The sequence below is a fragment of the Podarcis pityusensis genome (assembly GCF_964106645.2).
Source record: "Podarcis pityusensis genome assembly, chromosome: 8".
Classification (NCBI taxonomy): Eukaryota; Metazoa; Chordata; class Lepidosauria; order Squamata; family Lacertidae; genus Podarcis; species Podarcis pityusensis.
The window spans coordinates 67,677,207-67,695,241 of NC_138033.1; the positions used below are offsets into that span (position 1 = coordinate 67,677,207).

The following is an 18,035-nucleotide window of genomic DNA, read 5'->3' on the forward strand; positions in this document are numbered from 1 at the left end:
AACACAGACCAGTGGTCTTGTTTAACAGAAAGCAGCTTCCTCTATAAATCAGCCCTTTATCCAGAAACAGGAGGACCAAAATCTTTATGTTTAAGGGAAGGACCAGAGGTCAGGGCTAGTGCATCTGCTCTCAGATGCACCTGGCATTCCAGGCAGGGTTGGGAATGTCCCCTGTCTGAAATCCTGGAGAGCTCCTGCCAGTCAGTGCAGACAATAATAAACTAAATGGACCAGCGGTCTGACTCCATAAGGCAGATTCTTGTGTACCACATAGGGGGAAACTGTGTCCAGGCATCCTCTGTGTCCCGACCAGGTGCCAGCTATGGAAAGCATCTGTGAGGCTCACTCCTATTCCTTTTTGGGGTTCTCTACCTTTAAGCTAAGGGATGTGGGTGGCGCTGTGGGTTAAAACATAGAGCCTAGGGCTTGCCGATCAGAAGGTCAGCGGTTCGATTCCCCAGTACAGGGTGAGCTCCCGTTGCTCAGTCCCTGCTCCTGCCAACCTAGCAGTTCGAAAGCACATCAAAGTGCAAGTAGATAAATAGGTACTGCTCCGGTGGGAAGGTAAACGCTGTTTCCGTGCGCTGCTCTGGTTCGCTAGAAGCGGCTTAGTCATGCTGGCCACATGACCCGGAAGCTGTACACCGGCTCCCTTGGCCAATAAAGCGAGATGAGTGCCGCAACCCCAGAGTTGGCCACGACTGCACCTAATGGTCAGGGGTCCCTTTACCTTTAAGCTGGATTTGGACCTCACCGCACTTCAAATATAGAGTAACAGCCCCTCTGCCTTTCTGACTGTCCTCTGCCCGCTTTGGGCATTGCAAACGAACAAGGGTGTGGGGAGAATCTCTTTCCAATTCCTCCAAGCCAGACACTGTTCTATAAACCTCATATCATGTCTACGCCGCCTCCTCACAGCAGCACATGCGAACCCGTTGCGCTCTCCTTGCGAGGAAAGAAGGTGAAAGCCAGGTTGCAAAGCGTGAGCAGATTGCTAATGAGCGGGGAGAGTTAAATATTTGCAGCTCGGAGGTGGAGGAGAGAGAGGAAGGCAGGCAAGGACCAGGCCCAGAGGGCAACTCTCGGCCAGGGGCCATTTCTCAGCTGTGGGGAAGGGGAATCAGATTGCGGTTCGAGTCTCCTCCACAGCTTTTTGGGTGCGTGATATTTTGGTGGCCCCCAAAAGTAATAAGCTCACAACCGGGAACATTGCAAAAAAGGAAAGGAGAAGAATCCAAGTGCTCAAAGGAAGTGGGGAGCTTTTGCAGCCCAGGGGCCACATTCCCTTATGGAGAACAGTCTGGGGGCCACATTCCAGGGGTGGACATGGGCTGGGTGCTAAAGGTGGGCAGGTCAGTTGATACGACTCTAAATGTGGCAACAGACTGTATTCCAGCTGCACAAGTGTCACACACAGTTCCACACAACCCTCTCCCTCACAGGAACATAGCTGCCTCAAGCTGTTGCAACATGGGACCTTCTGCACTCAGTGCAGGTGTTCTTCCTTTGAGCCATGTATGCTCCTAAGGACGCTGCCTTATACAATGGTACCTCGGGTTAAGAACTTAATTCGTTCTGGAGGTCCATTCTTAACCTGAAACTGTTCTTAATCTGAAGCACCACTTTAGCTAATGGGGCCTCCCATTGCAGCTGCGCCGCTAGAGCACAATTTCTGTTCTCATCCTGAAGCAAAGTTCTTAACCCAAGGTACTATCTCTGGGTTAGTGGAGTCTGTAACCTGAAGCGTCTGTAACCTGAAGCATCTGTAACTGAGGTACCACTGTACCATGTCCCCTTAGCTGAGTGCTTTTGGCAAGAGTTCTCCAGGGCTTCAGGTAAAGGACATGGCAATGCCAGGGGTGGAACCTTTAACCTTCTGAATGCGAAGTGGGTATCCTGCTCCTCAACTATGCCCCTCCCTCAAGGAAGGATACCAGGCTGTGCATTATATCAACTCCGATGATATCTCGCCCACTTTTGTCTACTGCTTCTCCAGATTCTTCCCCAGGCCTGCTAACGTGCCATCCTCTTTCGGCGGAGATTCTGTGGATTTCACCTTCTGCATGCAAGGCAGGAGTTCTCTGCCACTGCTCTATAGCAAATGGCCCTGAGTGAAATGGGGTGGGTGGGGGTGGGAATGCACTGAAAAGTTTGGAATGAACCAATGACTGAACGTGTAAACGCCCCACAAGTGAATCGGAGCATGAATGCAACTGCTCATGGTTACATGACTGCCCCCGCACATCTATCTGAACGAATGCTCTATAAAGACTGGATATAAACTAACCTCTGCATAAGCTGTGTGCAAGCAGGTCAGGAAGAATGCACAACAAGAACATGTGAAACGGGCCTTCAGAAAACCTGCCTCTCCACACCTATTAGCCTATGAATATATTCTGCGTCAGCTGAAGTTTCCAAGCCATCTGCAACAGCTCAGTCAGTAGAGCATGTGACTGTTAATCTCAGGGTCGCGAGTTCGAGTCTGACCTTAGGCAGAAGAAAATCCTGCATTGACGGGTTGGACTAGATGACCCACGTGGTCCCTTCCAACTCTATGATTCTGTGATCTTAGAGGGTAGCCCCACGTTGAGGCTTCTCCAAAAGGCCTTCCTCTTGCGCATAAGAATATTAAGAAGAGCCTACTGGATCAGGCAAATGACTCCTATACCCAGCATCCTGTTCTCACAGTAGCCACCAGATGCAGCAGGACCTGAGCACAAGAGCCCTCTCCGCCTTCTCTGGTTTTAGAAGCACTATTGCCTCCAACCATGGAGGCAGATTGTGGCCATCATGGCTAGTCTCCATTAATAGGTAAAGGGGGACCCCTGACCATCAGGTCCAGTCGTGACCGACTCTGGGATTGCGGCGCTCATCTCGCTTTACTGGCCGAGGGAGCTGGCATACAGCTTCCGGGTCATGTGGCCAGCATGACTAAGCCACTTCTGGCGAACCAGAGCAGCGCACGGAAACGCCGTTTACCTTCCCGCTGGAGCAGTACCTATTTATCTACTTGCACTTTGACGTGCTTTCGAACTGCTAGGTTGGCAGGAGAGTCGCCATTAATAACCTTTTCCTATTAATTTGTCTGGTCCTCTTTTACAGCCACCCATGTTGCTGGCCACTGCTGCCTCCTTGTGGGAGGGAGTTCCACAGATTAACTGAGCGCTGCACAACAAAGTGCTTTCCTTTATCCCTCCCCGAACCTTCCACTTCATCCGGTGTCTATTGGAGTCCTGGTGTTAATGAAGAGGGAGGGAAACGTTTTGCTCTTTGCTTTCTCTACTCCATACATAATTCTACTGACTTCTAAAAATCATGTGTCTTGGTGGAGCGCACCAGCAATTCTCTCAAAGGCAACCCTGCAGAGCAATTTTCCAAACTGCTTTAGGCAGGAATGCGCAGGGCGCAAATTGAGTTCTGGCCTCGGGCCAGGATTCATGCTGGGGGCAGCAGAGGCTGCGTGCACTGAACTGCAAGATATAGTCTGTTTGTGACTGTGGTTTTTGTTTTTTTCACCAGGATTATTATTATTATTTTTTAAGCATTCTTTCTTTTACACACATACTTGCAGGGTGGGGAGAGTCAATGTAATCAGCAGGAAGCCAAACACTCCCAACGGTCTCGTGTCAATGAGGTTTTTTGTTTACGGACGGAGCCCACCCGGATTCCAGCCCAAATGCCAAGTGCCCCCCACGTACGGGGCCTAGGCACAAAGCGAGCCTTTGGACAAGGAGAGGGAAAGGTTATGCTCATTAGCATGCAGCTCAGGGCTACTTTACTAGACAAAGGGCAGGAGTTGAAGAAATGAGAGTGGGGCAGGTCAAACTTTGCAAATGCCATTGTGTTCAGAGGCCCTGATCCTGCTGAATTAGGCACCTGACGCTGACTGCAATGGTGCCCATGTACCACAGGAGCCAGGCCCCCCTAATAAAATATTTGAGAGCCCTGCCACCCCCCAGTGCTGGGTTAAACCCTGTGGAGGCCCCATGGCAGTCAAAATCTCAGGGGGCCCCTCGGAAGTTATCTCAAAGCTTCTACTCGGTTTGACTGTAATTTTCTTTCAAGTTCAAATCAACATTATTTAAATCTCTTGTTGTGGGGCCCCTCAAAAAGTGTGGGGTCCATAGGACGGTGCCTACTCTTCTACTTTGATAATCTTGCACTGCCCCTCACCCTCCCCCGTAAAAAGGTAAAGGTTACCCCTGACCATTAGGTTCAGTCACGGACGACTCTGGGGCTGCGGCGCTCATCTCGCTCTATAGGCCAATGGAGCCGGCATTTGTCCGCAGACAGCTTCCGGGTCATGTGGCCAGCATGACTAAGCCGCTTCTGGCAAAACCAGAGCAGCACACGGAAACGCCGTTTACCTTCCCGCTGGAGCGGTACCTATTTATCTACTTGCACTTGATGTGCTTTTGAACTGCTAGGTTGGCAGGAGCAGGGACCGAACAACAGGAGCTCACCCCGTCACAGGGATTCAAACCGCCAACCTTCTGTTCGGCAAGCCCTAGGCTCTGTGGTTTAGACCACAGCACCACATTCAAATTAAAAAAAAAATAATTAAAAAAACTTGGCTAAAAGTAGAAATTGTAGAAAGGTTCGGACAGATTTTTCTGAGCACTTGGGGGCAAAATAAAGTCATTTAAAACAACCGTTATCATTCCAAATCTGCTAGACAGAGCAAGATGATGACAGGTGGGTGTCCTGCCCCCCCAATCCCTGGCTACGCCCATGCCTACCTGCCCCCCAAATATTTTATTCAAATAGATACCCTTGGCATGCACCAGTTTTTGATGCATATCTGTGGAGGGAAAGCCCTCAGGCATCATTCTATGTGTGCGTGAAAATGTTCCTTACAGCCTGATCCTCTACAAATTTACTCACATCCCTTGGGACTTAGAACCTGCTGCCTTGGGGTTGGTGGTCCCTTCCAACTACAGTGGTACCTCGGGTTAAGAACTTAATTCGTTCTGGAGGTCCGTTCTTAACCTGAAACTGTTCTTAACCTGAAGCACCACTTTAGCTAATGGGGCCTCTTGCTGCCACCGGGCGATTTCTGTTCTCATCCTGAAGCAAAGTTCTTAACCCGAGGTACTATTTCTGGGTAAGCGGAGTCTGTAACCCGAAGCGTCTGTAACCTGAGGTACCACTGTACCATTCTGAGGTTCTGTGTGATGCCTTTTGCTCATCGCTGCTAAGGGCCCAGCGGAGCTCCGGCTGCCTGGACTCCAGGGCTGGCTCCTCCCGCTCCGGGGCCAGCCTTGCTATGGGGGGGGCGGGGGGGGAGAGAGGACGAGAGCAAGGGAGCGCGGGCGGGCGAGCTCGTCCGCTGCCAGAGCGTGTTCCCTCGCGGGGGCGGCCCCTGGCATCGTCGGCCGCCGCTGCAGTCGCTGCCGCAGTTCGCTCCGTCGGAAGAGGCGAGCCCTCTCCTCCTCCTCCTCCTGCCGTCGCTCCCCGTGGTCCTCTCCCTCTCTCCATGGCCAGCGCGGGGCTGCAGCTGGTGGGCTACTTCATGGCCCTGGCCGGCTTGGTGGGCTCCATCTGCTCGTCGGCGCTGCCCCAGTGGAAGCAGAGCTCCTACGCCGGGGACGCCATCATCACGGCCGTCGGGCTGTACGAGGGCCTCTGGATGAGCTGCGCCTCGCAGAGCACCGGGCAGGTCCAGTGCAAGCTCCATGAGTCATTGCTCTCGCTCGACGGTGCGTCCCACGGGTGCATGGGGCGGGGGGGAGCGGGCGCACAGGGAGAGCCGGGGCTGCGGTTGCGCCTCGCTGGCGTCCAGCAGGCAGCCTGCGGGTGGGTACGGGAAGCGGGGCTCTCGCCTGACGGGATGTAGCGCAGCTTCCAAGCGTCCGTAACCCGAGGTACCCCCTCTAAATCAAGTACAGTGGTACCTCGGGTGACAGACGCTTCAGGGTACAGACTCCGCTAACCCAGAAATAGTACCTCGGGTTAAGAACTTTGCTTCAGGATGAGAACAGAAATCGCGCGGCAGCGGCAGGCCCCATTAGTTAAAGTGGTGCTTCAGGTTAAGAACAGTTTCAGGTTAAGAACGGACCTCCAGAACGAATTACGTTCTTAACCCGAGGTACCACTGTAAATGAATAAAAGCAATTTACTAAAAGTAGACATTGTAGAAAGATTTGGACAGATTTTTTTCCTGAGCACTGGGGGGGGGGGGGTCAAAAGAAATTTAAAACCACTATTGTTGAGACATTTGATTCCGAATCTGCTAAAAAGAGGTTGATGACAGGTGGGTGTCCTGCCGCCCCCGCCCCCATAAATCCTGGCTACGCCCATGGCAGCATCCCCGGATCTGGAACCCCTTCCCACTCAAATGTGCCGCCTGTTTGTGTGTGGTGGGTTTTAGCTACGCAGTGGTGGCGGCGGCTGAGCGCTCTGCTTCTCTCTCCTCCTAAATTAGAAAAGAAAAGCTCTCTTCCCCCCTCCGCAAAAAAACAACAACTGCCTTTGATTGTCTCCAGTGCACTGAATTTTGGATTGTACATTCTTAGGGGCAGAGACCTGTCTTGTTGTTGTTGTTATTATTTATTTATTAAAGTTCTTACGTTACATCATCAGATAGTGTCATATTACATCACAAAACTTATTATACTGCAATTTTCAACCTGTACGTATACTTTATATACATAAAGGGGGGGGGGGGGAGAGGAGAAAAAACAAAATAAAAAGCTATTCCAAACTTACTCCAAAATCATATATATATACAACACTTTGGACTTCCTGTCTATGCCATTGTATATTACTTTTTTTACAAATGAATGCTCTCTTATTATTGTATATTTCTTTACATTTTATCTAATACATTCCTATATCAATATGTACCCTTGATCTTGTTCCTCAGCTCGGTCTCTCCCCAACGTCAATCGAATGCTTGCATAGATAGTGAACCTTTACTGTATTTTTTAACATATATCTTATATCTATCCTGCTTTTCCATAAATTTTTGCTTTGAGTTGCCTCTCAGGCTATTTGTCCGCTGTGCCATTTCAGCAAATTCTTGTAGCTTGGTATGCCAATCCATGATTGTCGGGACTCCCTGTGTTCTTTTTAATGTTAAAACGCCACACAGTTGATATCTCCTCCTCCTCCTCTTCTGCTTTTATTTTTATTACATTATTAGCTTTCATATTCTTTCATATCCAAGCTAAACCTTGGCATCATATAAAGGCATTGCGAGTGACCTCTGGTGAGCCTTGTCTCAAGGGCTCAAGGTGATATTTATTATTGTTTAACATTTAGTGCTATTTCCTATCTACATTGAGCCTTGGCATCATGTAAAGGTCCCTGGTGAACCTTGCCTCAGAGGAAGCTCAGGGTGACAGTGGTGGCTGTTTATTATTTGGGGGCTGCCTCCAAGTAAGTGCTACCCATTGCAATTACCATATTGGCCCGAATATAAGCCGCACCTGAATATAAGCCAGACATTTAAAATTGGAGAGGGGAAAAGAAAATAAGGGGAAATAGCCAAATATAAGCCGCTCCATTCCTCGCTGCTCCTGGCTGCATACCATAAGGTTGCGAATATAAGCCACACTTTGACTTTTCACAGTCGGAATTTGGGGGGGAAGTGAGGCTTATATTCGGGCCAATGCGGTAATGAACCTAAGTTAGCCATGTCTACTAACTTCAGCCGGTTAACTCTTGAGTGGGACTAACTCTGGATAAAAACTATTACTATTGATAATTATTATTTTGCAGTATTTAATATCCAGGGTGGGAGGGTGAGTCCCACTGTCATTGCTCTGCAAAAGCACCCCTCCATGCAGTAATGTTGGAGATGCATTGAAGAAAAAAACCAATACAGTGGTACCTCGGCTTAAGTACTTAATTTGTTCTGGAGGTCTGTTCTTAACCTGAAACGGTTCTTAACCTAAAGCACCACTTTAGCTAATGGGGCCTCCCGCTGCTGCTGCGCCACCGGAGCACAATTTCTGTTCTCATTCTGAAGCAAAGTTCTTATCCCAAGGTACTATTTCTGGGTTAGCGGAGTCTGTAACCTGAAGCGTATGTAACCTGAAGCGTATGTAACCCAAGGTACCACTGTAAAGAGGAGTGATGTATGGACTTTCTAGAATAAACCCAACATTAATGCCAGGGCCAGGCCAGGACGTTTTGCTGCTAGAGACAAAGTGGGAAATGCTTTCTCCACTGCTGTGTGCCCGTTGTTGTGTGCCAGCCTGCCAGGTGGGCATGGAGTGGAAAAGGAAGCTGACAGTGCACACTCCCTGGCAGCTGGATCTGCCACTCCTTGTGGCTGTCTGAAGCCTGCCGTCTTGAGGCAACCGCCTCGCTTCGCCTCATGGATGGGCCAGCTTTGACTAATGCAATTTGATTGTGGAAGAACCCCCGGAGGGGAAAAGCTACCAGTCGGTAGCGACGCTGATTCTTCAACAGATCGCTCTGCTGCCAGCTCTCTTCTCTAAATGTTTTGCATGGGCAAAGCAACCCCTAACAGAACGAAGATCTAAAACAGTAACTGTGTGCGTGTGATGTTCTTGCATGGGTGCAACTGCTTGCTGAAGATTAACTATTATTTATTTAGCTAGCTGGCAGTACACCCGGTGTTGCTCCAGGAATCTAAGAAACATAGACCAAAACCTACTCCTCGCTATCGGGAGCCCATCATGCCAAACTGGAATTAGGAAATCTTCAGAGGCATCCAAATTGGCACAGTTTGGGCCTGACAGATGGATTCAAAATGGCGCCCATGTGTTATTGTGTGAGAGTCCGTTATCCTCTGCATCGGAGACCCCTTTCAGAGCTGATGGAGCCTTTGGCCTGAGTGCCAGTGGATCTGATTCAAGGTGTAGAGCCCGGGTTAAATAGCTCTTCGCCTCTGTGTCAGAGCTTTTTCATAAGTGTTGCATGTAACTGTTAAAGGAGCCCTTTGCCTATGTGTCAATGGGTGAGAGTCATTGGGTAGAGTGGTAAAGAGCCTTTAGCCAATGTGTCAAAGAGGCCTTTAACACGTAAGGGAGCCCTTTGCCCATACATCAGAGGTTGGAACAAGGCACTCTTAATTGGAAATGAAATGAAATGTCTTTGTTAAAAATTAGTTGCTGGAAGCGTTGCCATATGTCCTCTTTTTCCAGGTCACATCCTCTTTTTCATGGGTAGAGGTAAAAAGGTAAAGGTAAAGAATCCCTGGACAGTTAAGTCCAGTCAAAGGCGACTATGGAGTGCAGTGCTCATCTCTCTTTCAGGCCAGACAGCTTTCTGGGTCATGTGGCCAGCATGACTAAACCGCTTCTGGCACAACTGAACACCGTGACGGAAGCCAGAGTGCACAGAATTGCCATTTACCTTCCCGCCAGAGCGGTACCTATTTATCTGCTTGCACTGGCGTGCTTTCGAACTGCTAGGTTGGCAGAAGCTGGGACAGAGCCATGTGAGTTCACTTGGTTGTGGGGATTCAAACTGCCAACCTTCCGATCAGCAAGCCCAAGATGCTCAGTGGTTTAGAACGCAGCGCCACCCGCTGTGTAAAGTCATCATAGTGATCCATAGTTAAAAGTAAAAGTCGGCAAATGTGACCTGTTTTTGCTCTTCAAAATATGGCAACCCTATGGGCCATTTTGAAGGGATGCGGGTGGCGCAGTGGGTTAAACCACAGAGCCTAGGACTTGCCGATCAGAAGGTCAGAGGTTCGAATCCCCGCAATGGGGTGAGCTCCCGTTGCTCTGTCCCTGCTCCTGCCAACCTAGCAGTTCAAAAGCACAAAAGTGCAAGTAGATAAATAGGTACCACTCCAGCAAGAAGGTAAATGGCGTTTCCGTGTGCTGCTCTGGTTCGCCAGAAGCTGCTTAGTCATGCTGGCCACATGACCCAGAAGCTGTACGCCAGCTCCCTTGGCCAATAAAACGAGATGAGCGCCGTAACCCCAGAGTCGGCCACGACTGGACCTAATGGTCAGGGGTCCCTTTACCTTTATGGGCCATTTAAAGCAACTTAACCCTGCAATTGCAGCTGCCTCTTTCCCCCCTTGGACACCCCAAAGACAAGCACTTTCTTGTTTTCCAGTTCATATCCAGACTTCCCGGGCGCTCATGGTGGTCTCCATCCTCCTGGGCTTCGTGGGGGCTGTTGTCAGCGTGATCGGAATGAAATGCACCAAAGTCGGAGACGAGAATCCCGTGGTGAAAAGCTGGATCGCTGTGTTGGGGGGTGTCTTCTTCCTACTAGCAGGTAAGTAAGCTGAAGGCTAATATATACCCTGTGGGCCTTGTCCCAGCCTGGGTGCCAAATGGGGCCCTCTGGGCATCTCCCTCTGACCTGGGGACTCTCCCTGGTCCCTTGTCTGCTCTATTTGTACTCTCCTTGGGTGTTGTTGCCTGGCTGGGTTGTGTCCTCAAACTCTGAGAATCCCTCTTGCTTGCCTGGATGGAGGACAGATGTGTGTGTATGACAACACGTGGAAACTGGATTGTGCTGCAGATCTGGAGGCTGGTTGGCTGCCACTGCTGAGTGCCTTCTCCATGCTTCTCCTGCTGCAGTATTCAAGGCCAGACTATGTTTCCGGGCATCTTCCACCTCTCTGGTCTGCTCCTCCTGTCATTCTTCTTGTTAATGAATAGTAACAGATTCCAAGGCGGGATGCAGAGGGGGTAGGTGACCAGCAGTCCAATGGTCAGCCTGGGTATCTGAATCCTGGGGGCAAGGCCCTTGAGGCTGGCAGGTGGGGGAGCCAGTGGAGCTGGATGGCTGCTGCAGCGTGCTCTTGCTGTCACCCCATGGTGCCTATCTGCCACCACTCACTACACTGAAGTGGATAGTGACGCCTGCTGGTGGCCAAGGGAACTGCAGCCTGACGACAGTCTTACATTGCTATTATACAGTAAGAAGAGAGTAATATTTATTGCTCCCCCCACTTTTGCTTCTGGCCTACTGCCTACCACTGGCACATAGCCCCCAGAAGGTTGCTCAGAAGAGAAGGTGGTTGAAAAATGCACTCCACCCTTGCTTTATTTGGTGGACTCGAAGTGGCTCATAACAAATACAACTTTGTGGAAACAAGTTAATGAGGTGGATTATTCCTCAATAAGAGGGTTATCGGGTGCACCTGTTCTGGGCACATCCTGGTTTGGAGCATGAAATGCATATCAAAGTTCTTGTTATACTGGTGCTTAAATGATGATTCGGGGAACACAAGCATGTGTTCAAGATAGTAAAGGAAAAAGCTAGATATATCAGCTTGCTCCGAGGCTTAGTAAGGGCAGTAGGTCAGGCAACACAGCAATTTCTCCTTGGCCCTGTGCCTGCAGATAAGCCTTATGAAGTACATTGACCACTGAATAATGGGGGAATTGGAGACATGTGACACAAGACAGCAGCAGCCATAGGACATATAGGACTGCAGGGCCCATTCTCATTGACTCCGCTAAAGACCATCTCTGTTTGGCTGCTCCTCCTCTTAAACATATTCCATTCAAGCTGTTCATTTACTACTTTAAACAACGGGTTCCTGGGCTTGCTTGTATTTCTCCTCCGCCCCCCCCCCCCCTTGTTTATAACACAATGCATGGCATGGAGAAAGCAGACAGAGAAAAGCTCTTCTCCCTCTCTCACAACATTAGAACGTCCCATAAAGCTGAATGTTGGGAGATTCAAGACAGTTAAAAGGAAGTCCTTCTTTACACAGCCCCTAGGTGAACTATGGAACTCACTCCTGCAGGAGACAGTGAAAACCACCAACTTAAATGGCTTTAAAAGAGGACTGGACAAATTCAGGGGAAGAGAGGGCTCTCAATGGCTACTTGCCACATCATCTATGTTCTACCTCCACTGTCAGAGATATTATGCTTCCGAATACCAGCTCCTGGGAATCGCTGGTGGGGAGAGTGCTGTTGCACTCGTGTATAGCTTGCAAGCTTCCCACGGGCATGCGGTCAGAGACTGAGAGAATGCTGGACTAGGTGGGTTCCTCATCTGATTCAGCAGAATGTTCTCATGATGACTCCCAATCCTGGAACGTGAGTGTAATGTGTAGTTTGGCCCCCAATTCCTATTAACTGGATCATTTGTGTTGTCTTCTCTGTTCCCAGGTCTGTGCACTATGACGGCTGTTTCATGGTACGCGGCACGGGTGACGTACGAGTTTTTCAATCCCAGCACGCCGGTTAACGCCAGGTGAGAGCAGGGCCTGTGCCAACCCAGAGTGTGCTTTCTTACACCTCCTGTCAAACCAGAAATCACAGCAGCGAATGTGTGCCTTTCAAAACCCAGAGAGATTGTCCCAGTTGTGTACATCATCCCCCCTCAATCACAAGTGGGGAACGTTTTTCAGTCCAAGGGCCACATTGCCTTCTGGGCAACCTTCTGAGGGCCACACGCCAGCTGTGGGAGACCGTAGAGAAAAGGGATGAATGTAAATGTTACCTTTGCACACCAGGCTAATTTTGATACACACTCACAAACCCATCTCTACGGGGCCAGCAACATGCCCTCGCTGTCCGAGATCTCGCTGGAAATCAGCGCTGATTTAATGCACGTTAACCCACCATAATGGTGCAAACACAAGTTCTGATATGCACTTCAATCCCTCCCATAAATTCCTGAAACAGGAAGCTGATTGTCACACCATGTAGCGCAGTATTGTCTACAGAGACTGGCAGCAGCTCTCCAGGGTTCCAGACTAGGGTTGTTGCCTAGCCCTACCGGGGGGTGCCAAGTAATGATCCTCAGCACCTCCTGCATGCAAAGCAGGTGTTCTGTTGTTCTGCCACGCCACTGTGGCCCTTTATTTTTTGCCATCTTGAGGCAACTGCGTTTGCATGTCAAAGCCCCAAGCCAACCCCAGGAGAATGAAGACACAAGGACACAGAATTTAGGTTAATGTTAATGGGCAAAATTCAGGCCACAGCTTCATTGATTACAGAATGTGAGTGGTATTGGCTTAGGCATTGGCATCAACAGACTATATCTGACTCCTGCCCGCCTTGCAGGGAGTTTTTTAAGGGTAAACCACCAGTAGGGGGAGCCCTGCCAATGTGGATCTACTCGAGCATCCCCTGGGTTCCCGCTGGGGTCGTGGCATGGCCCTAGCCCCTCCCTGGGCTTCCAATGAGATCCACACCCCTGGATTCCTTTAACACAGGGGTCAGCAAACTTTTTCAGCAGGCGGCCGGTCCACTGTCCCTCAGACCTTGTGGGGAGCCGGACTATATTTCGAAAAAAAATCATCAACAAATTCCTATGCCCCACAAATAACCCAGAGATGCATTTTAAATAAAAGCACATGTTCTACTCATGTAAAAACTCGCTGATTCCCGGATCGTCCGTGAGCCAGATTGAGAAGGCGATTGGGCCAGATCCGGCCCCCAGGCCTTAGTTTGCCTACCCATACTTTAATGGAATACCCTTGAGCATGGAGGGGCAGGTGATGGCCGCACCTCCCCTCCCCCACACATTGCTATTTCAGTGCCTAACCACCTAACCTTACAAAGTTGTGACGTAGGCGAAAACCAAGCAGCCAGTACCAATTTGCCAAGTGGAAAAAGTGCTATCAGGCCTCTCAACGGCGACCAGCCGAAGTCCATAGCAAGGCCAATGATGCAACCTGACCAAAGGGTGGGAGGGCGGGAGATCCGCGGTGTGAGGCTGAAAAGGGGCGATTCAGTGTCGCACCGTGGTTTAAATTGACGCCGACCACGCCCCCCAAGCCACCTGATTGGCCACTGATTGGGACACAGTCTTGCCTCCCATGCTGTGGGGGGAAGCTTGGCGGCTCACCCACAATGCGTCCCTGCAAAGAGGTGGAGCCGATTTATCAGGATGCACACCTTGACATGTCTGCTGTTATGATCTGCACTCTTCTCTTCTTCTTTTTTGGCCTTAGGTATGAATTTGGACCTGCTCTCTTTGTGGGGTGGTCAGCAGGCAGCCTGACCGTGCTGGGCGGAGCCTTCCTGTCCTGCTCCTGCCCCAAACCGGAAGAGAGAGGGCAGCAGTACTACCGGCAGTCGCAGCCTTCCACGGCTAGAGAGTACGTCTGAATCCCAAGGGAAGAAAGAGTGGAGACAAGTGACGGGTGGTTCCTTTACATGTCTGTGGAATGGAGAGGGCCAAGTTGCCAGAGGCACATTATCTCAGGGGTTGTTATTATTATTGTTATTTTTGGTTCCTTCTCAGATTCATGCACAAGAAGGGATTTGGAACGTCTTCCCCACCCACAGCTCTGCAAAATGGCATCACAGATGGGCCCGTGTGAGCGGTGGGAAGGGAGTCCCAACCTCGTGATATGTTTTCCACCCACCTGTTGTGTATCTGCGGGCTTGAAACTAACAGCCCTCTTTTTATTTCCCCTTCATTTTTCAGGCCCCCTGTAAAAAGGGGAGATCAGTCCGTGTAATGCCTTCGGGGGGAAGAGAGAGACATGGTTCTGGGCCTGAGCTTTTCAATCCAAGAGACCAAAGTGACTATAGCGAGGACATTTAAAAAAACAAACACAAAGCAGACACCCCACTGTGTTTCCCCAAGACCCCTTTTCCTTATTGGGAGAGAGAAAAATGAAAAACCAGAAATGCATCTTTGAAAATGAAAGTTGCTCGTTTTCGAAATGTAAAAAGGTCGCATTAACTTTTCCCCATGGTACCATTTATACTGCTTGACAATGTGGTTCTACCTTTTCAACAACGACAACAACAAAATATATAAATGTTTCTAATGGTTTGTACTAAACATTTGTCTTATTAAAATATTTTTATTGCCAGCTTTCTAAAGTTCGTTGTATCCTTCCTCAGATTCTGGGGTGCCTTATAAGTGCTGAACTGAACGGTCCAGCAAGTTCACTGCCCATCACATTTTGCGGGGAGGGGGGTAGTAAAGAAACTTATATACTCAGCCAGGCTAGCTCAATATTCTCTGCATTTGAGGGCTTCACATAGGGGACCTTCCCAGACCTACTTGGAGATGCAGGGGATTGAACACAGGACCTTCTGCATGCAAAGCAGGTGTGGACTGAACAGAGTTTTAAAAGTCCCACCCATAGCAGCAAAACTGAAGCAGAGGAATTAGGCTAGCTTTCCCCTTCTTACTCTGCTTAACAAAGATATCAGAGAACAGACTGGAAAGCAAGTTTAAAATATGGTTTACTTACTACATAGACTTGTACTGGTTTTCAGTTAAAGGTAAAGGTAAAGGAACCCCTGACCGTTAGGTCCAGTCGTGGCCGACTCTGGGGTTGCGGTGCTTATCTCGCTTTACTGGCCGAGGGAGCCGGCGTACAGCTTCCGGGTCGGCAAGCCCCAGGCTCTGTGGTTTAACCCACAGTGCCACCCGTGTCCCGGTTTTCAGTTACAGCAGCAGTAAAAACCATGCAGGTAAAATACTTATATTTAAAGTAAACAAACAAAAAACAGTCTCCAGTCTGGGAATGGAGCGAGCACAGGGCATGGATCTGTGCTCATGACTGTTTGAAGAGAGAGAAAGAAGGGGAAGGAAACAGGAAATTACATATGTTCCTTCCCTCCCCAGAGAGGAGGGGAAATGACATCACACAGAGCCCCCTCTACCAATCATATTTTCTATGGTCTGAGTCTCTACCTATCAGCAATACAGCTCTGTGGTCGCCCTTAAACTAAGGTTACCAGATTTCCCCTGTTTCCCGGGGACAGTCCCCCTGATTTACAAATCAGTCCCCATTCAAAATCCATTGAAGTTGAAAAGTGTCCCCGGATTCATTGAAAAAAATCTGGTAACCTTACCTTAAACTTGCTGACTATCACAAACGTGCATTGCTGAATTTGTCTGCAATCTCCCACACTAAGGTGGATCACGACAGCCACACTACCACCATGCAAATATAAGGTAACAAATTAAGGTATGGGACGCCAAATGCATGTTTGGGTGAAAGGTGGGTTGGGAAAAGTTGAAGACTGCTTTCTTTAAAACGTAATAGGCTGTGAATGCACCATACATTTTAAGAACATCCCAGCCACCACATAAGCTGTGTCCACTTTGTGCCTTTAAAGCAGCCCATTCTTTCTCTCAAAGAATTCTGGGTATTGCGGTTTGTTAAGGCTTGCTGGGAATTGTAATTCTGTGAGGGTTGAACTAAAGGTAAAGGTAAAGGGACCCCTGACCATTAGGTCCAGTCGCGGACGACTCTGGGGTTGTGGCGCTCATCCCGTTTTACTGGCCGAGGGAGCTGGCGTACAGCTTCCGGGTCATGTGGCCAGCATGACTAAGCCACTTCTGGCAAACCAGAACAGCACACGGAAATGCCATTTACCTTCCCACCAGAGTGGTACCTACTTATCTACTTGCACTTTGACATGCTTTTGAACTGCTAGGTTGGCAGGAGCTGGGACTGAGCAACGGGAGCTCACCCCGTCACAGGGATTCAAACCACCGACCTTCTGATCGGCAAGCCCTAGGCTCTGTGGTTTAATCCACAGCGCCACCCGCGTCCCTGAGGGTTGAACTACAGCGGCCAAAATTCATTCAGGGCAGGAAGGTGCTTTGAATGTACTTTAGCATGGACACAGCCCAAGAACCTGGGAATTGCAGTCGGCACCTCAGAAAACTACAATTCCCAGCACCCTTAATGAACTGCAATTTCCAGGATTCTTTGGAACTGGGGTGGGGGTGGGGAGAGAGAGAAATGTGCTTTCAATGCATGGTGCATACACAGCCATATAAACATAGGAGTGGATTTACATTGAGTCAGATCACCCGTACATCTTGCTTAGTCAAGAGTGGCAAAACAGGGTTCTGGACAGCGGCCCTTTCCTAGCCCGGTCTGGAAATGCCATTGACTGGATTTAGGAGCTTCTGCATGCAAAGTGGATGCTTTGCCCATCCCTATAGCTTGAGGGGAAACCCATACAGTGGTTACATATGCTTCAGGTTACAGACGCTTCAGGTTACAGACTCCGCTAACCCAGAAATAGTACCTCGGGTTAAGAACTTTGCTTCAGGATGAGAACAGAAATAGTGCTCTGGTGGCACGGCGGCAGCAGGAGGCCCCATTAGCTAAAGTGGTGCTTCAGGTTAAGAACAGTTTCAGGTTAAGAACGGAACTCCAGAACGAATTACCATAAGTACTTAACCCGAGGTACCACTGTATTGGGAAGACCAATAAAGTCAGCCAACCCAAGGCTGTAGCTGCAGATCCCTGGTGGCAAAATTAACTCCTGGCTTTCCCACCACCAGCCAGCTTGGTTCTCTTGACCCCATAATGTTGTGTCTGGTGTGCCAGCATCCTGCTTTGCTTGGCTTCTGATGGAACCGCCCCCCCACTTGCTAGTCGTCCAGTTGCTACTGGGGAGCCTCAGCTTTGCTGCCGCCTGTAACTAGCCACTCTGAGCCAAATCGTTCATTCCTCTCTCTCCCCCACCTTTCCTCCCATTTTTTGGACTGATGAATGCAGGAAACGCTAATTAACCTAATCCGTCTGCACACGCAGGATGCCATGGAAAGGGGGGGGGGCAAAGGAGAGGTAATCTTCTCCCCTGTGGCTTTTGTGCCTAATGTGGGCTAATTGGAGCTGCTTTTCCGAAGTTCTAGGCAGCTTCAGAAGCCTCTGCAAAAACCAGCTGGGCCCAAAGATATCACGAGCTGCCGAAAGCAGTATGTGTTCGGGTGTCAAGCCAGCCTGGAACTGGTTTGGGGTCAGTTCTTCTTTAAGCCATCTAAACAGGGGTGTCGATCAGTAGTGGAGCAGGTTGCTGTTGGATACAGATGAAGACTGCAGTCTACCTAGCTCAGAGGTTTTCAACCTTTTTGAGTCCACAGCTCCCTTGACCAACTACATTCTTTCTGCGGCAACACTATGGGGCTCAGGAGTCCAGTTATGTCCCCCCTTGCCTGCAGAGCTGGCAGCCTCTCACACTTTTTTGAACACCCTTCCTTGTGGAGTGTTCCCTCAGTCTCCTCTCCCCTCTCTTTGGGAGTCCTCCAGGTAGCCGCTTCTGTCACCCCTGGTCTCTGAGCTGCCCTCCCTGCCCCATAGAGAGGTGCCTCCTCCCACTGCCCACAGGGACCTGGGAAGTACCCCCTGGTCAGCCCTAGAG

At 49.7% G+C, this 18,035-nt stretch overlaps 1 protein-coding gene across 2 annotated transcripts; it reads left to right on the forward strand.

Annotated features, from left to right (window-relative positions):
* Positions 1-5,314: 5,314 nt before the first annotated feature.
* CLDN19 (claudin 19) lies at positions 5,315-14,741 on the forward strand. 2 transcript variants are annotated; one of them, XM_081016292.1, is made up of 5 exons: positions 5,315-5,699; positions 10,045-10,209; positions 12,066-12,150; positions 13,859-14,005; positions 14,152-14,741. In XM_081016292.1, the coding sequence occupies exons 1-5, from the start codon at positions 5,477-5,479 to the stop codon at positions 14,228-14,230; spliced, it is 699 nt and encodes a 232-aa protein (XP_080872418.1). In that variant the 5' UTR covers positions 5,315-5,476; the 3' UTR covers positions 14,231-14,741. The 2 variants fall into 2 exon arrangements, with proteins under 2 accessions (XP_080872418.1, XP_080872419.1); XM_081016293.1 differs by having other exon boundaries at positions 5,318-5,699; positions 14,338-14,741.
* Positions 14,742-18,035: the final 3,294 nt, after the last annotated feature.

Excerpts from the sequence above, each read along its gene's own strand:
- CLDN19 (XM_081016292.1), top strand. The coding sequence starts at position 5,477 with ATGGCCAGCGCGGGGCTGCAGCTGGTGGGCTACTTCATGGCCCTGGCC. Across the intron at positions 12,151-13,858 it reads AGCACGCCGGTTAACGCCAG|GTATGAATTTGGACCTGCTC; the intron begins GTGAGAGCAGGG and ends TTTTGGCCTTAG. Across the intron at positions 14,006-14,151 it reads CAGCCTTCCACGGCTAGAGA|ATTCATGCACAAGAAGGGAT; the intron begins GTACGTCTGAAT and ends GTTCCTTCTCAG.